General features: G+C 28.4%; 1 protein-coding gene across 1 annotated transcript in view; it reads left to right on the top strand.

The window, feature by feature from the left end:
- LOC132943217 (uncharacterized) overlaps positions 1-20,524 on the top strand; it is a 284,209-nt gene extending 263,685 nt beyond the window's left edge. The window contains exons 10-23 of the mRNA XM_061012095.1: positions 15,420-15,693; positions 15,759-15,947; positions 16,020-16,345; positions 16,408-16,547; positions 16,613-16,780; positions 16,852-17,096; positions 17,157-17,393; positions 17,468-17,629; positions 17,704-17,852; positions 17,920-18,047; positions 18,125-18,307; positions 18,370-18,474; positions 18,558-18,782; positions 18,847-20,524. Of these exons, the coding sequence (XP_060868078.1) occupies positions 15,420-15,693; positions 15,759-15,947; positions 16,020-16,345; positions 16,408-16,547; positions 16,613-16,780; positions 16,852-17,096; positions 17,157-17,393; positions 17,468-17,629; positions 17,704-17,852; positions 17,920-18,047; positions 18,125-18,307; positions 18,370-18,474; positions 18,558-18,782; positions 18,847-18,999 (2,684 nt within the window). The 3' untranslated portion in view covers positions 19,000-20,524. The remainder of the gene's footprint in view (positions 1-15,419; positions 15,694-15,758; positions 15,948-16,019; positions 16,346-16,407; positions 16,548-16,612; positions 16,781-16,851; positions 17,097-17,156; positions 17,394-17,467; positions 17,630-17,703; positions 17,853-17,919; positions 18,048-18,124; positions 18,308-18,369; positions 18,475-18,557; positions 18,783-18,846) is intronic.
- Positions 20,525-20,722: the final 198 nt, after the last annotated feature.

Below are 20,722 nucleotides of genomic sequence, written 5' to 3'. Positions count from 1 at the left end.
TCAATAAAATTTTATCTATTGAGTAAAAAAGCTTGAAAATTTAATAGAAGGCTCCTAGTTTATTGTTTCAAAGGCAGATGAAAAAAATTAAAAATCCTTAGTCACAGTTTTTAATTATAAGCATTTAAAGTTCAAATTTTGACAAAATACGGAAAAATCACGAAAAATAGCAAATTATTTTGATGAGAATTCATAAAAATTTTTCTTTTTAAATCTAAGATTTGAAAATGTAATATAAGATTACTCATAAGTTTGTCTACCTTTATCAAAAAAAAAATGTCTAGAAGAAACTTAAATTAAATTTTTATGAGCGTCTGAAATTTATATTTTTACAACATTTGATATTTACTCGATTTCTCATGTAACGATTTTTTTATTTTATTGTAATTAAAAAACGAATGACTGTAGATACTTGAAAATTTCACTGAATGTTTATATTAGCATTTTCTATACACCATACAATTTTGAAAATATTTTGACTCTATTTGAGCTGTTTACGGACATTGTCAGTTTTCAATTTTTTTAGTTTTTTTTTCTATAAATATCAATAAATTTTTATTTGTTGGGTAAAAAAGCGTGAAAATTTAATATTAGACTCCTGATATATCGTTTTAATAGCAGTTGAAAAATATTAAAAATACATTTGCACAATTTTTTTTTATAAGCATTTAAAGTTCAAATTTTGACAACATTTATCAAATTTATAATTTATTAATTATTTTGTGGTTAAAAATTTATAAAATGTTTAACTTTTATGGCTAAGGATTGAAAATTTAAAACAAGGCTCCACGTTAATAGGTTATATATAAATTACTTTATTCACAATAATATCATCAAATATACTTGGTAATATCATAGGGTGACTGACCGTTTTCGCTCAGAATCGTTTTTCTTATACAATGATATTATATCATTGAATTCAAATTTAACACCATCCATTACAGTGACCCACTTGTAACCTACCGTACAGCAGAGCGACATCCACTTATCCACCTTTTATTCATTCTGAAATTGCACCCACGTTTTTCAGCGATGATGGATGAAAAAATCCAAAAATGTATTTTTAGAATTCATGGTGGGTGTAAGTGTATTATACTTTTTTATATTCGAAAATCACTTGCTGTTACTGTAATATGACACTTCTATATAAATGTTGTTAGTTATGTAATATAAAAGTGGCACAAATATATATATATATATAATAATAAAGTTTCGAACTAATTCTGCCAATATGTTTTAAATTTTAGTTGATTAAAGAGCATATTCTGTGATTCATTATCAGAAAAAGATGATTATTTTCATTCTATAATATATTCCAACTAAATTTTCTGAGAAATTAATGTTTAGTTTGTTTTATAAATATAGAAAATAATACGTACAACGGTTAATCTTCTTTTAGGTTTAAAATTTATAGTAATTAATTTGATGAGATGAAAAAAAGTTCAAATATTATAAAACTGAAAGCAACAAATTTAAAAACGTTATAATTTAAGAGTTTTTTGTTCTAATATTTTTTATTTTATTGTCTAACTGCATTCAATAGTAATAATATTTTTATAACTATTCAAAAATAATGTTAACTCAAGACAACCATCCATTAACTAATTTAAATTAGTCTTTTGAATGAATTTAAACTAGGAAGTACAAAAAGTATAATCTACTTATATTCGTGTTTCAAATAAAACGTAAAATACAAAGTATCAACCATTATAAACTTTATTATTAAATATTTGATAAACAACAGGAACAAAGTTAGCGTGCAAGAGTATTTTTTTTTAAAGTTTTTTTCAGTTTCTTGTTTTAATTTCTCAGATTATAATATGAAATTTCACTTGGACAGAATATGATCATGTAACTCAACCAACATCATTATAACAAATTAGTTAACACATGAAGAATTTATACACATAACTAATCTATAAAATCATAAGCTCTACGATCACATATTACATTATTTCCTTACATTAAATGAGTAGTGATAATAATAAAATTGGAATTGTTGTACGCATTGTATGTTATTATTTTTATTATGTTTTTAATTAACTATTATTAATTGGTCTAAGTTTGTAATATACCATTGAATAGTATTTTCTTTTATAAGTATAAATTATAAACATATTTCAGTGAGTATAATATTTAAGAATTATAATATTATATTATTATATTCAGTATTTTTTAAATTATTCGATTTTTTAACCTCTAGACTGTTTTTACTTACCTTCTATTTTTAATAATTTTAAGTATTTTTTTACATTTATAAATAGTTTATTATGGGTACATATTATTACGTATTTAAAATATAGGTAAATATGAACCAGGTTAAACTATTAACGTATTATTAAAGTATTAACTAGGCTTTATAAACTAAAGCATAAAATAAATTTTCTATATTTTTAAATAATAGGTTTTAGAAACGGTAAAAAAATGTTTTCATTATATATATATTATACTTATTTTACAATATTTACATGTAAAAAGTATCCATCCTGTATATTAATGTTGTATCTATTAAGCCCAACTTTTCATTAAGTTCAATTTTTTCATTTAATTGCTTCTACTTCTTCAACTAAGAAGAAAAAAATGTAACACATCCAATATATTTAAGAGTAGAAATTAAAACTACAACACGAATTAATAATAATTAGATATATTATAAAATTAGATTAAAAATAAGCTTTTTGTAGTCGATTATAATTCTTACACATAATTTATATTTTATGAAAATTTAGTGTGAAAATGTTAATATCAGTACACAACGCCATGATATATGTATAGTAAAGAATCTTATGAATTTTTATCGTAATTTGAATTCTGAATTTCTCTAAAAATTAATATGACACTATAGTACAATGCGTATAATAAATTCCTAGCCATCGTTTAATTACACATTGTCAATTTTTCACTCAACATATTTTATATTTAAGGTTTTTATTAAACACAAAATTATGTTTATAAATGGTTCGTATGTATACAAGTGTCTGAAAGTTAATAAAAATAACAACTTGGATAATGTATTAAATTGGCCAAGGCTTTACCTAATACAATCTCATAACATACGTGTTGACGACAATAAAATACGTAAATACATTGTCCGTTATTGCTGACATAATTCGGTGCGTATACAAATACAATAATATGCACTTTGGGAGCATACGATAAAATGAATAATATCGCAATTTTGAATAGGAACTAATTGAATATAGAACTATACATATGGTCATTGATCAAGAGTATTATATGCATGTATGTAGAAGTTTAGAGGGTGAAAAACGTACGGCTTGGTGTTTGTAATGTAGAAAAACCCCATAGACATTATTTCAAACGCCCAGCGGTCAATAAGTTTATAATATAATACTAGAAAAGCGATCGACCTTTCCTCGGCAAGCCCACTGCAGCCCACACGAATGTGATGTGTGTGTGTGTGTGAATGGGGTTCGCAGTTTGAGTTTGTGAAATAAAATATATTCTGCATTTCCATCAATATTAATATAATGGCTTAATCACGTAAAGGTAAAATCGCCGATTTAATTCGACAATATTATTTTTTTAATTTTCGATAATCGATTTTTAAGGTAGTTTAACATATTATTGTCTTATATAACTACCTACCTAACTAGATAATATTATATTATAATACAGTAAAGATGAAATATTCTGGTAAAACTGTTTTTTTGTTAAAAAAGTTTAATGTAATTGCACCTTAAATATAGATGAAAAAAATAAAATATAATCATTAGCCTATAAAATGCAAATAAATTGTAATCCCCTATAATATTATAATACTGCTGTAGGATACAGAAGCGTAAAAAATAATTACCTACTACGGTTACAATATTACGGTTGATCACTTAATAATAAAATAATAAAGTTCTTGCCAGTTGGTGTTTACAAATTGCATAATGGCGTGTGGTTCATTAATCATTTTAAATAACAAAAAAATAAATGAATTTTCTTTCTAAGCAATCACTATCAAACATCGTACATTTATTTATAACTCTTGAATACTTCTTAATATAATTCAATAATTTTTATTTGTATTATTCATAAGCTAGTAATATTGAAACACGGCTTGTATGTATAGTGTTGTAGTATCACTATAATATTATGTACATTCTATAAATAATATTATACTATATACCTATTTTTTGATGTTTTTATTAAATAGCCTCGGTGACTATAGATCATTGGCCGAATTCAATTTACATACGTTTACACTGATATAATATTTATTGTTAATAGTCATATTGTGATTTGTGATGATGGTCCAAAGAAGTATGTTTGGTCGGATAATACACAGCAGTTTGGCACATTAAAATATACATATTGTATTAATTATAGTAGGCGCATACACGATATTTTTGAGTTTGGTTAGACAGTGGTCTGTTATTTTTGGATAAAAAATAAAATGTACTACACCAAATAAGCAATTTGTTTTTTTGATACTATTGTGCGTGACAAACTGAATGAGTTATCTAATGTGATCCAGTACATATTATTAGCTTCGACTGCAGCTGGAGTTCGGACCTACCTTTTTTTTTCCAATCTATAAATCGGTTGACCTCAACTGTCCTGCAAAAAAAGGCATTTAAAATAAAAATTACCATATCAGATAAATTTCCAGCGGGTTTTATCAATCCTCCCCCGCTCCCCCCCATCACCATAATTGTATGCCACTATTCGACTGTATCTGCTGTCGGATAAAGTGCAGTGTACACGAGTATAGAAGTAAAAAATATACGTCACAAACCATGTATATCGTGCATGTGTCAGCGTATGTACGAAATACGAAGGTTATCCCGCGGGTGTAGGGATAAATAAATTACGAATACTAGAAGTTTATAAGAATGGAAACGCGTTAAGATAAATCACTTAGTGTCTGTTGTGGTGAAATGGAAGTTAGTATAAGTTGTGGTAAGGGCTTTTATTTTTTCGATTAAACGATCGATGTGGTTATAATATGAAAAATTGTTTTATTCACATATACAATTAAAATATGTGTAAACTGGTACGTACGTGTGCGTGTATAATATAATATCATACATAACTGTATTATATTTAAAAATATAAGTTGCTAAGAAACGTTAAATACAATATCGGGGTAAACAGAACATTTTTATGTGCGTGGGTGGTTAAGCCGTCCTTTAAACCTAGCAAACCGTTTAATATGATACCGCTTTTCCATAAAGGTATTCCGTAAAAAAACCGAATCGTTTGAACGGAATTTGAATGCCGATCGGATAGACGTGGTCCGAATTTCCGGTACCATACCCATTATAGGCAAACATGTATAGGTGCCTCTAATCGTTATTTTCTAAAGCCAATACAAATATGGTTTTTATGATAAAAAATATTTAAACATTGTTATCACCATTATATTATTATCTATATTGTTTCCGGTATACGAAACGCGCTAATCCGACAATAATCCGGTACATTATTATCATTATTAATCTATACCTAACACATTATTATTTATTGCTTGACATATTATAAACTATAATGTCCCTAATATCCCCTACATTTTTTTTTTTTAAATAATAAAGTTGTAGACATAGTGTATTTATGTCCCACGTCAGAATTTCATATTCTATCACCTTGACGACAAATCAATACAGTAGCAGAAAACTTCTGATTTGCATGCCATCTTAAAAGGGTCAGTTCGATTTATTTGCCATGTCCCTCATAATAGACATAATAATATACTTTATATTTTTTATATTCTTTCTTAGGTATTATAATTGTATGTATTTTGTATACTGAGTGTTGAACTGTTGATACTAAGTACTAAGTACTAACTAATATATATTAATCAAACATTTTGATACACTCAGACAATCTGTTTGTTTAAATTATATAAAAAATATCAAAATGAATATTTTTAAAATTTTTTATTAAATCTAAGTTTACTGATTTTCAAACTAACTATTACAAGAATTTTAATTTTAATACAAAAAATAATAATAAGCGACACTGTAGTAATTACTTAATTTAATGAAAAAATGTAATTATATTTTAAATAATTACTTATTATACAGTATATTATATATTATGTAATATACTAAAATAAAATTAATGGAACATTACTTTCCTACATTTAGATACTTATAAGAGTTAAAATTTAAGACTGACGACTGCAAAAGCCAATAACAATTTTTAAAATTGTAATTTTATTATATGCTTAATAGTAGATACACATTATATATAAAGTTACGATAAGTAAAAACGGCATACGTCTACATCGGAGTTTGTCGTTTGCGCATCATTAGTACCTCAGGTAAGAAATTTGGTAGGTCGTTTGCGCATCGCAAATTTTAACAATAGAAAGGTACCTACTACCTTTTACCTATCTACCTATTAGTGATATGACCGGATATATTGGTGAGATAATAATATATATAACTGATAAATGATCATTTATAAGCGTATCAACCACGGTTGTAGATTTATACGAAAAATGATTAAATAATATTATATATTTTTTTTTTTTTTGGTAAATGTGAATATTAATTTTTTAATTTTTTTTTTAAATATGAATTATGAATATTGACGATTAGTTTCGTAAGTGTAAATAAAACCTGGTATACGTAATTTGGAATGCGCAATCGGCCTATTAAAAGGTTATTTGTAACAATAGCTAGGGAAAACACCCTATGCCTTTTTAACAATAGCTATGCGCAAACGGCCTATATAAAGATTTTTTTAACAATAGCAATCGGAAAACACCCTATGCCTTTTTTAACAATAGTGATGCGCAAACGGCCTACAAAAAAGGTCATTCATTACAATAGCGATGCGCAAACGTCCTACGCCCGTCTACATATTCCGCCCGAGAACAATAAATTATAATGTATACATATCGTATCGTTAAGCATCTAACATTCTAATATTACGAGATGTGATAAAACAAAATCAGATTTTACAATTAATATTTAATAATACTTTATTCTTTAAATATTATTCTAAAAATGACACGTCCAAATAAAATCTCCCCGACCCACGTAAAAATACACCACAGCCAACGCCTCTTCGATTTTTGAAAATATACTTCAGATAGGCACTTTGAACAATATCCTTAAGGCTGGTCTTCAAAACGATTCTATGTTTTCAACTTTTTTTTTATTGCGTCATTTTAGTGTTTATTTGGAACAAAAATCACTATTTTGGAAAAATAAAGAGATCACGTGGAGAGATAAAGAGAGTTACCTAGTCGGTTTACAGCGACTTCGCGTTTTGCTTAAAACTGAGGAATGAGACTCTTGCCCAAATCGTTGGTTAGACGTTATTAAATAAACTGTTTAAAATCTTTATTTCTACTGCAACTTATCTAATAGTTCATCGGTGGTTGAACTGATTAATTTGATTAAACAAGCCATATGGTTACATTCGTTTCAGAGCAGTCGGCCGGTAAACTTCGGATACGTGGCCACGGGGTACTATATAATATGTATATATTTAATATGTATCATAATATATGGTACGTGTTCGTAAACAAATAATAATAGGTATAAGCAATAAATTATAAGTCACTATAGGAGTGTAACCCGTACGTTTTCAATCGGAATAAACGCGCGTATGACATAATATTATAAATTATTATTATTTAATTATTAAATGTTACGACGTGTATGAGACGATTTTCCCGGACGGCTTTCCGAATATCGTATCATTAGAGCGCCACCACCACCACGCGTCGTACAAGACAATAGAAAATTGAAATATTAATAAATTTCGCGCGCTCGCACACACACACACACACACACACATGCATGTAATAATATATATATATTATAATATATATTATGTACGCGAGTGACGGTAAAACTTCATGCCGGCGGTGCTATTAATATTATAGTTTTTCCTCCCTCCCCCTTGTTTTTTCCCCCATTTTTTTTTCTTACCGCCGCCGACAACTGCGTGAGGAATTTCAATAATGGCAGTGGCGGTGGCCCCGGCGCACGATGGTCGATTTCAATTTATATTTTTCGACACTGCACGATAAATTCGTCCGGTTCGCTTTTTATTTTATTTCTCATTTATATTTTGTACTGTTCTCCCGGTTTATATATTTTTCCTCTTGCAGCTACCGTTCTTAAGTTTGTTCACCAGAAAATAAAATATACATACACCAGGTACACAATAATATATACTTACACCATATCCGAGGCGCACGTATATATAATATTATATGGCCCTGCGCCACACGCTAGACGCTCCCGCAATATTCCATAAACAATTTGCACGGGTTATACGATATAACTTTTCTTATTTCCTCTCTCGCAGACCCCCGTGTGACTTATATTTATAAGTCGCAAAATAATAACATTAATACAAAGTCGTATATACACGAAATGTTTATTATGACATGCTGTGTGTGCACACGGTCCCCGTAAACAAACCACCACTTAAAAAACGTCCCTTCGGCGAAACTATATTTACACTATGAAATTACGAAGGCCGACGTGTCGTAAAATATTTATAACCTCGATAACCCTAACCAATCGACGACCGGCCTATATAATAATTCGTTAAGCCGTTAAACATTTCACCGGCATTTATTGTTGCTCGGTCCGTCAATACGGTATTAACGTATATTATATAGGAATCGTTATTTTCGTTAACGACCCGTTACAAATAAGACGTTACACGCTATGCTAATATAAATATATATAAATAATAAACATTAGTTAGGTGCGACGACGTTTCAAACGGTCATAATTTAAATAGCTATATTGTTATTATTCTAATTAAGTTTTTTCCCGTCTTTTAGTCGCAAACTCACATTTTTTTTTATTTTCCATTGTTTTATAATATCATAATAGCATTCCTGTTTTGAACGAACTAAAAGTTCCTTATTGTAATAGAGCAAAAAATATATTACTATACACACGCTATACACATCATCTGATAATAATTCTGATTATTGGACGCGATATATTTCTGTGTACTTAATACATATTATCACACAGTTATTAAATAAATCGATTTTGGGAGTAAAATCATAATAACACATTACCCAATGAATAACGATAATCGACAAGACAAAGTTATTTGCATATTATGCTTATTGCAGATAACCTGCAGTTTGAAATTAGGTAACCGTAATAATTAATATAAAGACTCTCAAATCAAATGTATACACATGTTTCTTAACCGTATCGTACCGTACCTTGAGTTAAGTATTATTCCTTGAGTCAACATGCTTTTTAAGTGAATAATATTTTTAAACGTTAACTAAAAATATCAATCATTAGAAAATAATATTATTCGTAAATAATATTATATATTACTACATCGATTAAGGTTCTCTTGTATTGATTCTTACCGAGAAATATAGGTCACGGGTAATTCGAACTCGTCCATGTTCACACCTAGACAATATTATTTTTTTTTTTTAAAGTCAGTTTGCTGCGTTTCGTTTGTTACATGCTATGCTAATATTTCCGATTTCGTTATTTTAGCCTTTTAGGTTCCTTATACTTCTTTTATTTTCTACCACAGTCATGGTTGATTTCATCGTTACGCCTAACGTTACCCGTGGCGATAATATTATCTGCATATAGGTATCACTTTAGTTATTACAGTACATGTTGCGATCATTTCACTACGAACCCATATTCTTAACAAATTTTAAACTTATTTATGCAAAAGTTTATTGAAACATATTTTCCAGCTGTCATGCCTGTATTACTTTCTGATAATCCAAAACTACTCTCTTACAGAGGTATACGCACTTTTAGTCTGCTTATATGTTATACAAAATGCGTGATCATGTATTGATCATTTTCACCGTGGATTTGTAGGGCATATTATTACATATTACACTACCTAGTCTACTATCATAATTTATAACCGCAAAGTTATGAATAGTTAAAATTCCAAAAATTATTGAAGTATAACATTAATATGCAATATTATGCTTTACGGTGAGTGAGTTTATACACACACGGAATTTCTTAAGACATAATTATTACAAGATGATATATTTACGGTCGTCCCACAAAAGGTTTTTTTTTAATCGTGTAATTAATGTGCATCTCTCTAGTCTCGGTAAATCAAATTAAAAATTAGTTTTCATCATTTTGTCGTGATTTATAACTCATAAGATCGTTTTAAGATTTATGACTTCTTCTGCATTCTGAACACGTAAGCTTCATAAACCGATTCGGTTATTTTTTATGGAAAATCTAATATGTTAACAATTTATAATAATCATTCGGTAACTACAGTTACATATTTCTTAATACATTTTCAATTTAAGTAATATAATATTATAGTTATTAATAATTCATACTTATATCCATATAAATTTCTGAAAAGGATACCATCTAACATCTGATAGGTAAAAAAACAATATTCACATACGATATTTTTTAGTACATTTTTTTCATACGTTAATTTTAATTTAAAAATTCTTTACAAAATAAATCAGTTTGGAACTGAAGAACTTAGAAAGTGTAGGTACATCAAATAAAAAAAATTTAAAAACGCCATTGCTGTGAAATCAATAAACATATGTTTTAATGTACATAAATGTTTATAAATATTTGACAAATAAAAAACATTTTTATGATTGGAATATATTCAAACAGGATTAAAATACGAAATATAAAATATAAAAATACTTAAATTCTACATTGTATATATTATAGAAATGTTAATAATAACATTTTATGAATTAACTATTGATTATTTATATTTATTTTTCAAAATTGTATTTTACATTCATTATTAGTTGTAGTAGGCTACAATCAATAGAATCTACTATTCTTAAAATAAAAAAATGTTTTTATCACGAAACTTAATAAAATAGTTCCTTTATTATATTGTTTGCTGTAAAAATGTATTTTTACACTTATTTTCAAGTATTAATCGTTGCAATTAGGTAGGTGTCTGCAAAAGGTTAACAGTTAGTTAGTTTAATTTTAGATTTTGATTATTATTTTGATACATTGATATTTATTTTATATTTTACAATCATTCATAATACCCACCACCGGCTACCTGGCTACCTACATACTGTTCACAACTACCTATTAGCTGTGTTGGACATATTAAAGGTCATAGATTATGTTTTATATGGTGTAATAGTAATATATCATTATATTATTATACACCGATAATTAATTTAACGTTTTGATACCACACAGAATTGGTTCATATTGTTTTCTTGAGCAAACATTCTGACACGAAATGTATTGATTTAATAAATAAGCTTTATAATATTGTATACACAGGAACCAATAATAATCTAATTCCGTTAAATTGTCGACTATGCCTATAGCTATCTGATGATTGGATTTTCTTATTGTTATTTTACTTTTTACTTTCATAATTTAGATAACTGGGTAGACTTGTTCTTGTATTACACTGCCCACACGGTATATTATATAAACTAGATACCCACGCCAAAGTTGCACAGCTCTTGCCGGCTTTTTACTGTGTATTAAGGTGTAATAAGAGATGCGACCCAGGTTCCAATTTACTGTTATTTGCAGATAAGCAAAAAGTTTCCGGCTAAATGGCGTGGACCGGATTCCAACCGTCGTGATTGGCAGATAGTCCGAGTCCTAACGATTTCTTATATAATATGGATCGGTCTGATTATGTTGAGCCAAACGACTTGTCGTCATATACTTTGGTTTTGGTGTAATATAATATATATAAAGAGATTTTTTCAATTTCATTATATAGCTACAACGTTGCAGTGGTTGTCTTCGAATATAAGGGCTGCATCAGAATGTACCCACACCTAATAAAACGGGCGAATAAATAAAGAGCGAACAATTTTTACGATTTTGAAAGGGAGGAATAATAAAATTTATATTTTTCAATTCATACGATAAATGCATACGTGCAGATTTGCCACGTATACGATTTAAACGATATACCATTAAATGCAACCCTATTATAGTCGATGTTCGGTGACATATTTTACGTTTGATAATATCAAATAATAACACTCCATCTTAAAATATAGTCCTGACGACTTTTGTCGTTTCATGTTACAGATTACATCGTACTCATTTTTTTTTATTATTATTATGAACCTATTATTTTTATTGCATTAAATAAATTATTGTAAAATAAAATTTCGTGATTTTTACGATTTTTAATTATTATAAGGCAACCAGTACATTGTACATCAGTGTAATAATAATTGAGGTATAATATAAGCATTTATTTTTTGTAACATTTAAATATCATACTGTGATAGTTAATTAATCCTGAAATATAAATAAAATATATTTTATTGCACAGAACACTCTGGATATTTGAAAAACAATTAATGCCAGATCAAAAATACAACCTAATCGAATAATTTTTGTAAAGACTCCATATTTGAATGCTTCAACAAATAACCATTTTTATTTTTGTTTTTATTTGCGACACTGACGAATTGCTAAAATTGTTCTAGAAAAATGTCTTCTTTTTTTAATGACAAAAGAAAAATATGAAAATATGCACGTAAAAATGAATCATCGTAAATACGTGAGAATTATTATTAATTTAAATAACAAAAAGTATATATAAATACAAAAATATAATAAATGACAGTGGTAATGATTTTCTATAATATGTATATCACTAAAAATCGTAGTAATTATCAACATGTTATTTAGCTAACACACTCAGTTTAAAGGTCAACTGATTTCACAGTTATTTTAACTATTTAGGTAAGAACAATATCGACCAATTCTTTCTCATAAATATACAAATCTTATCAATTCATAAGTCATAAGTCATAAACTCATAACTAGTAATAACTTAAGTAATAACTATGTATACCAATTTTTAATACTTATTACTAGGTATACCTACTTAACTCATTTATGATTGGTACATATTATTTAATATTTATTATAGGCTTCTCTTAACACATTTTATAATGATTGTTGACACCATAACAATTAGTAATTTTGATTTAATTGAATAGAGTTATGTCTAATATACATTTTAATATAGTAAAGCATAAATCAAAAACGATGACATATTGTGTTTTATAAATTTTATTGATTTTGGAAACATAAACCATTGGAAGGAATGATGATAATGAAAACAATAATTAAAACGCCTTTTTAGTTTTTTATGATAAACATTATGTTAAATGATAAATCATCACATATGAGTAAAATATCTACACCTCACAAACAAGTATAATTCCTCCTGTACTGTGTATACATAAATAATGAAATAACAATTTTTCTACCTAGTGGATTTCGTGCGCGTATAGGTCATTTTATTATGATAGCCGGTGTGTTTATCAGGAAAATATATTAAAACTACCCACTTTCACAATCTCTAGCCTACTGCTCGCTACAAAAATTGCGTTGCTGGGGATTGAATTACTAAAATATTTTAATAAAGTCGGTGTCTGTATATAAACATAATAATATTCATTTGTGCTAAAGTTCGAGACACATGCACGTAACGGATGCCGCTTGTCCGAGCCGGAAATTAATTTTTTTTTTTATTATTCTCCATAAACATACAAACTTACATACATACATACATACATACATACATACATATAACATATTGTGCCCTGGATGGTAAACGTAATGAGCACGTACTCTGCATGGCGAATATTTGTATATCTGACAACAACAGCCGAAGACGACTTGGTGTGTTTGGCAAGTTTAAAAATCTGATAGCAAACTGTTTAATTAATTTACCTTATCACAGATTACCCGTTTTCCGTGCGAACATGTGTTATGCCAATAACGATTGCTAATAAGGTTGATGGAAATCGAACAACTATTGAGCACTACTATTAGATAATGTTTTGATTAATACTAACATGATTTCCCACACCATTCAATCGGCATTACTTACTGCCCTAGTAATTTTATGAATAAAAAAATGTATAAAGTAAATTCACTAAAGAGTTATAAGTTAGTTTCACGTTACAGAATTATACAGTTATTATTTGTCATAACAAATAATACCATCATTAGTTGAGATAAAATTTGGGCAATTAAATCTTGTAAAAACTTTTTTAATTTTTTAAGTTATACATAATGATTCTCTCATCCGAAACTAGTCGGAAATCATTTCAAAAATATATGAAAAAAAAAATAATATGACCAAGCTACAATACAGAAGCATATATTTTAATAAAATGAGCATATACAAACAATATGCTTAAGTTTATATCTTTATTTTAATCATGTAACGGTAAAATATACGTACAAGTATAATATATATAATATAAATGTAATATTTAGATTTTAGATCACTAAATATTATTATTATATTATTATTACTGCGTGTCATCAAAACTATAATATCAATCGTATTTTAGAATAACAAGTAATAACTGTTTTGAGTTAATACAAATCATATCAAATATTATCCTTATTTTAATATTTTACAAAATTGTCAACTTTAGTTTCAAAGTTTTAAAGCCGATTTTAACATTCTGTGAGCATGCTGTGTTTATACAACTTTGGGAAACAGCGATAACATTTTTCATAAAATATAATGTATCTGAATAATTCTTATTTATAAATTCTAACCTTAAAAATATTGGAGGTTTGTATAGGTGGCGTTTATCGAGAAAGGTTTAAATTTAAAGAGGAACAACTACCACCCAGATGGGTACTAGATATAGCAGCTGAAAAATCCAAAAGAATAAATTATTATATTAAAACACAACAAATTATGATTATAGAGAGTATATTATATTAGTACCTAGTACCTACCTGCTAACTCGATTTGTAAATGGATCGTATGTGAGGATTTAATATGAATTTTAACATACTATAAATACTTTCAAACAATTTTTAAATCGCTTTTAATAAGTTATATATGCATTTGTATCTTTACAAATCGTTTTACGACATAACTTGTATCATTATTACCTAAAAAATATTCATAGAATTTTGTAACAAGTTTGGAAAAATAAACTCATGTTGTTTTGTTTAAAACTCGTAATGTGCAAATTTAAAAAAAAATTAATTAATTGTATCAACAGTTATTGACAAACATATTAGATATATCTTATTAGTTAATAATCTAACCATTACCTATATTATAAATACTAATTAACTATAAATCTAGAAATAACAACAAATAAACAACAACAACACTAAAAATATTTGAAAATAAAATACTTACTCCCAACCACCGTACAAGATATTCTTCACAACCAACGAAGTGGAAAATATAAAGCCAAAATAATATAAACCCGTATGTCCTAAGCTTCCGAGCAGAAATATTCTGTCACTACAAGGGATATTTGTAGAGTAGACTCTTTAACCGCGAGTAATTGATTAAATCGCTGGAAGATGTTTACTCAGAAGGAAAGTTAAGTCAAAAAAATTAAGCCCACGAACAAAAACATAATAAAATTCAATTTAAAATTAAAGTGTTCCAATACATAATAATATTTTATTTATATTATGTTTTATTTTTTATAGATGATATTTGTGAGGAGTGGCCTCATAACTTTCAGCCAGCTCCCGGGTATTGGATAGAATGTTCTCGTCAAAAAATCACTAGTGAAACAGGATATGTTGAAGAATCTGGATCGGATGAGCGAGAGTTAAATAATGGCTCAAATTCAGACGGTGCAGATGGCGCCCAAGAATATTTTGGTAATAGATATGGACGGCCCAGGGGTTCGGATAGTTTACTACTGGAGGATGATGAATATTATCCGTATGATGATGATTATGTCATGCCACCATCCAGGTGCTGTTATTAAATTGGAATAATATAATGATATATTTATTAATTATTAATTTACTGTCTTACAGACCTAAAACTTCAATCGAGGAACAGTGGGAGAAAAATCGATGTTTTGAATTGACTTCTGTAGAACAAGAAACGTTTGAGAGGTACTTTTATCAAAAGGAACATTGGAATTACTTCACAAATGATGAAGATTTGGGCCCGATTATCCTAAGTCTAAAACAAGAAACCATCAATGGACGAGACCAATTTAGGTACATTTCATTTTAGCTAATAAATTAGATTAAAAATAAAATATGTATTTAATATTGTTTTTCCTTGCCTAGGATATTGGTCAGAGCAATCAGCTACACAGTTCATGGCTTAATACCAGCGTCTTGTGTGTTTGCCGATCGCTATAACCGTGAGGAAGTGGTCAGGTCTCTAGGTAAAGAGATCAATTTAAATCCACCGTTAGTGCTTGGCCAACTACCTGACACGGCCGATGAACTGCTCAAACTAGACCAAGTGTTCATGAAATCTGAACTCAAAGTTGGAGTAATATACGTCAAAGAAGGCCAAACCACTGAGGAAGAGATATTGGATAACAATGAAAATAGCTTAGCATTTGAAGAATTTCTTGGACTTTTAGGAGAGACCAAAAGACTTTGTGGTATGATAACACATCAAAACATAATTTATTATCATATTCTTTATTCCTTATACATTTCATAGGGTTTGATAAGTATCGAGGAGGATTAGATACGGTACACGATTTGACGGGAACACATTCTGTATATACAAATTGGAGAAACATTGAAATAATGTTCCACGTTTCAACTATGTTACCTTATGAAGCACACGATGCACAAAAAGTAAACTCAAAATTAAATTTGAGTTAATTGTAAAATAATAAAATATTGTATCATATGATTTACAGCTCCAAAGAAAAAGACATATTGGTAATGATATTGTGTGCGTTGTATTCCTTGAAGCTGACGATACTCGATTTTCACCAGCATGTATAAAATCACATTTTCTTCATACTTTTATATTGGTCAGAGTAAGTCCAAGAATTCGAAGAAAAACAGAAAGGACTAAATATGAAGTAACCATATGCTTAATTATTGTAACTATATTAGTGAATTAAATTAAACCATTGAATAATATTTTTCGAAGGTATCTGTTGTGACTAGAGATGAAGTTGGGGCTTATAAACCATATCTTTGGGAACAATCAGTTTTTGAAGAAAAAGATATGTTTCGAGAATGGATCTTAACAAAGATTGTAAATGGCGAACGAGCTAGTTATTCGGCACCAAAATTTGCTAGAATGCAAGAACGTACTCGTAGCCAAATGCTTGAAGATATCGTTGCCAACTTACAAAATCATTGTGAGACTGGTCAAATACCTAAACCATATAGGTAAGTAAAAGTTTTTATGTATTATTGTATCGCATATGACACTGCTATACAATTTTACAGGAGAGGTTCTTGGAGACCGATAGGGCATATGAGGCCATCCAGTCCATTACTCGATTCGGTTAGAGATAGATTTGAAGACTACGATACTCTTGCTAAGGATTTTACGAAATTCTTTATAAACTCCGAATCAAATGTCTCCATAAACGGTCATTTGTTTGATGTAGTATTTTTAGTTGGCCAAAGTAAGCAAAAAACGAAATTTATCGGTGTACGAGCCATTTTGGGTGTAAGAAGTCGGTATGTATCATGCTAAAAAGATAACTTTTAATAAATATAATAACTGTATCTTAATATTATTGTATATCTAACAGAGTATTCCAAGAAATGTTATACGGCATTTCCACCGGTTTTGGATCTCCTCAAATGCCGGTTGCTGAATTATTAGCCCGAGGTCTTCCTAGTTTACCCTCTCAACAACAACAAAAAGCAAAAAGTAGTAACTTTCTACAAGTTCCAGATATAGAAACACCAAGGTTAGTATTTTCACGAAATGTAATTATATTTTCCAAATAAAATATTCATTATGAAAAAAAAATACATTTTAAAGGGCCAAAAGTGTGCCCAGCTCTCCGATGATGCGGAGAGCTTTTACCAGATTAGGAACGATTACTGCTGGATGGAGTAAGTCGATAAGAAAACAACAAAATCTGTCCGCTGATGATAAAAAGAAGTGGGCTTCTTCTCAAGATTTCAGCCGTAAGTGGATTCAAACGGTTAAAAACCCATAGTACTCAAATAATTTTAACAAATATTATATTTACAGATAAAGAAAAAGAAAAGGACAAAGAAAAGGAGAAAGAAAGGTTAGCTCAGTTGTCCGTGCCTAAAGTAAGTGTATGTCCAAATAACGGAGGGGACAAGATTGATCGAGCGAAACTCAATCAAATCGAGGTAACACAATAATAATAAATGTTCACGCACCAAGTAATTATTCACTTAAAAAATAAATATCTCCATTTTTCCATAAGTTTTCAATCATCGAATTTGATCCCGACACGTTTCGAATATTACTGGATTACTTACATACGAGCTCTTGTAAAATCACTTGTGCGAATGTCCCCGGGCTAATATGTGCAGCTGAACACTATGACTTGCCAGAGCTCTTACAGGCGTGTTTCCATCATACAAAACAGCATTTAAGAGTAGATGTGGTAAGTATAGATTTTTCAATTGAACTTTTCCTTTATTCATCATAACTATAAATTGGTTTCAGATATGCCTGATGTTAAACAGTTTAGAAAATTACGTATGGAGATATAATTCAGCAGTGGAATTAGTTAATTTGATATTTACTTATATCGAACAAAACGCATTGAGGGTATTTTGTTTTAACATATCTGTAGTATTATTAATTATATTATGCATAGTATGGTTTATATTTATCTCGATGAATATGTCTAGGTTTTGAATCACTGTGATTTCCTCACACTTTCCGAGTCACTGGTACAGCAGATAATGTGTAGGCCACTTGAAGTGTCCGAAATCCGAAAGTTCCAGGCAATGATAAAGTGGGCAACCAATAAGAGCCAATCAAAAACCAATGCTAAAGAAGAATTCCATCATATCATGACAAGGCTGAAAAAAGATATTAATCTGGTTAAAATTGCACCCAACGATCTCATAAACGTAAATAAAATATTATTATGTTTAGAAAATAGTAACCGAAATTGCACCATAAACATTATTTTAGATCGTGTTACCTACGCGAACTGTCGATAATCAAGACATTCTGAGCACCCTGTGTAAGCAAGCTGGTACCGGGGAGTACAAAATCGAAAAGACTGTATTCGAGAGGCTCAGCAGACATAGGTCTGATTGGGACCACGTCGAGCCTTATCTATAAAATAAAAATCATTTTGAAAAGAAGACCACTAATAATAATATTAAAATTTTTAGTTTTTACTACAAAGATATGTATGTTTTGTGATTAGTTTAAGATTTATTATACAAACATGATGTTTTGTTATATCATATCGCTGAGAGATTTATATCTTTCATATAATAATGGCTATTTATAATAATAAAATAATAATAAATATAAATACATATTAAAATTACTAAGTAATTATAAAATAAATTAAAATTAATAATAATAATAATAATAATAATTTAAGAAACAATCAAGTTTTCAACTGTTTATTTTCGCGTTTATAATTTATGTGTATATTTTAAATTGCATGGTATCTATGTTGTATGGTTTTTGTAAAACAATATGATCATATTATATAATATAACAATTATAATAATAAAAATAATCTAAACCGTATAAACTAATAATTAGAGTGTGAAGTGTTAACGTTCATATAATATATGTGTAAATAATTTGTCTATGGTAACTATAATACGTATACCCAATAATTCAGTGTGTGCTTTTCAGGCAGTTTCATTTTAACTTCCAACTTATTATACTCGAAACCTAGATCAGGTGAATTAATTATTAATATATTGAAATCATTGATCAGCATTATGACATTAAGATTTAAGTCAGTCGAAGTATTACCCGCCAGACTCTCAGTTACGAAAATATAATAATAATATGCATATTTTTACAATAATTTTAAAATCTCATCGGTTAAAATACGACGTTTTATTAATCTCATAAGCCTTTAGACTTGTGCGCCGAATTAATTTCCACAATTGCGTGTTCACAACTGATTATTTGAAAAAAATTTCCACTGGCCGAAAACTCAATTTAAAGTAATATCACTTAATGCTTTTTTGACGTGTTAAAATCCTTCTTTCGAAAAAAATGTCCTGTAGATATGGTTTAATATACCAATTTTGATTTTTTTTTTTTCGTGAATGATCAACTTTCTTAATAGATACTTCTTATTATGCCACTATGGTTACCTCTCACTTCAATAACAGATCTTACTGTCAAAAAATCAACCATTTCCAAAAAAGATTATCAGCAGTTTCTGTACGTTGGCGACTCCCACAACATATTTTATCATACCTCACACACCTGGTACATTTGATACACTATAAGTCGATAAATCTAAAACAATAGATGGCATACTTAACCCAGGATTATTATTATTCATTTTATAACAAAATAACATTATTCTATAAGTTGTCTCTACGTAGAACATAAAAAATTTAAATAATCATAATTTGTATTAAAATCAAATAACGTTTGTGAAAATAAAAATTGTGCTACGTACCTGATTAAACTTATGATTTCCATTAAAAGTATTAAGTATATAATAATAATAAAAAATAATTATTGCTTCCATAAAACGATCAAAACTATGAGTTTCGTAAAAATGTATCCAAATATTCAGCAATCTAATTTAATAGTTTCCACTGTTTGTGTTTTGATCTATTTTCTTTTATACAAAATCGCTTATGTTATTAATATTTTTTTTTAACAAATAATTAGACATTTGACTTAGAAGACATTATATGATTTTTTTTCATGTTTAAATGGAATATGGTGTTAAGTTTTTGAAATTTTAATCAAGCGCATTGTTGTCGCACACTTGTTTTTTACTGTGATTGTATCAGAATTCAGGGACATAAAATATTATACTGTATAAAAATAATTAATAAATAACAACGCCAAG

The sequence above is a fragment of the Metopolophium dirhodum genome, chromosome 4 (assembly GCF_019925205.1).
Source record: "Metopolophium dirhodum isolate CAU chromosome 4, ASM1992520v1, whole genome shotgun sequence".
NCBI lineage: Eukaryota > Metazoa > Arthropoda > Insecta > Hemiptera > Aphididae > Metopolophium > Metopolophium dirhodum.
The sequence above is the reverse complement of the archived record's forward strand: the minus strand, read 5'-3'. Positions and strand labels throughout refer to the sequence as shown.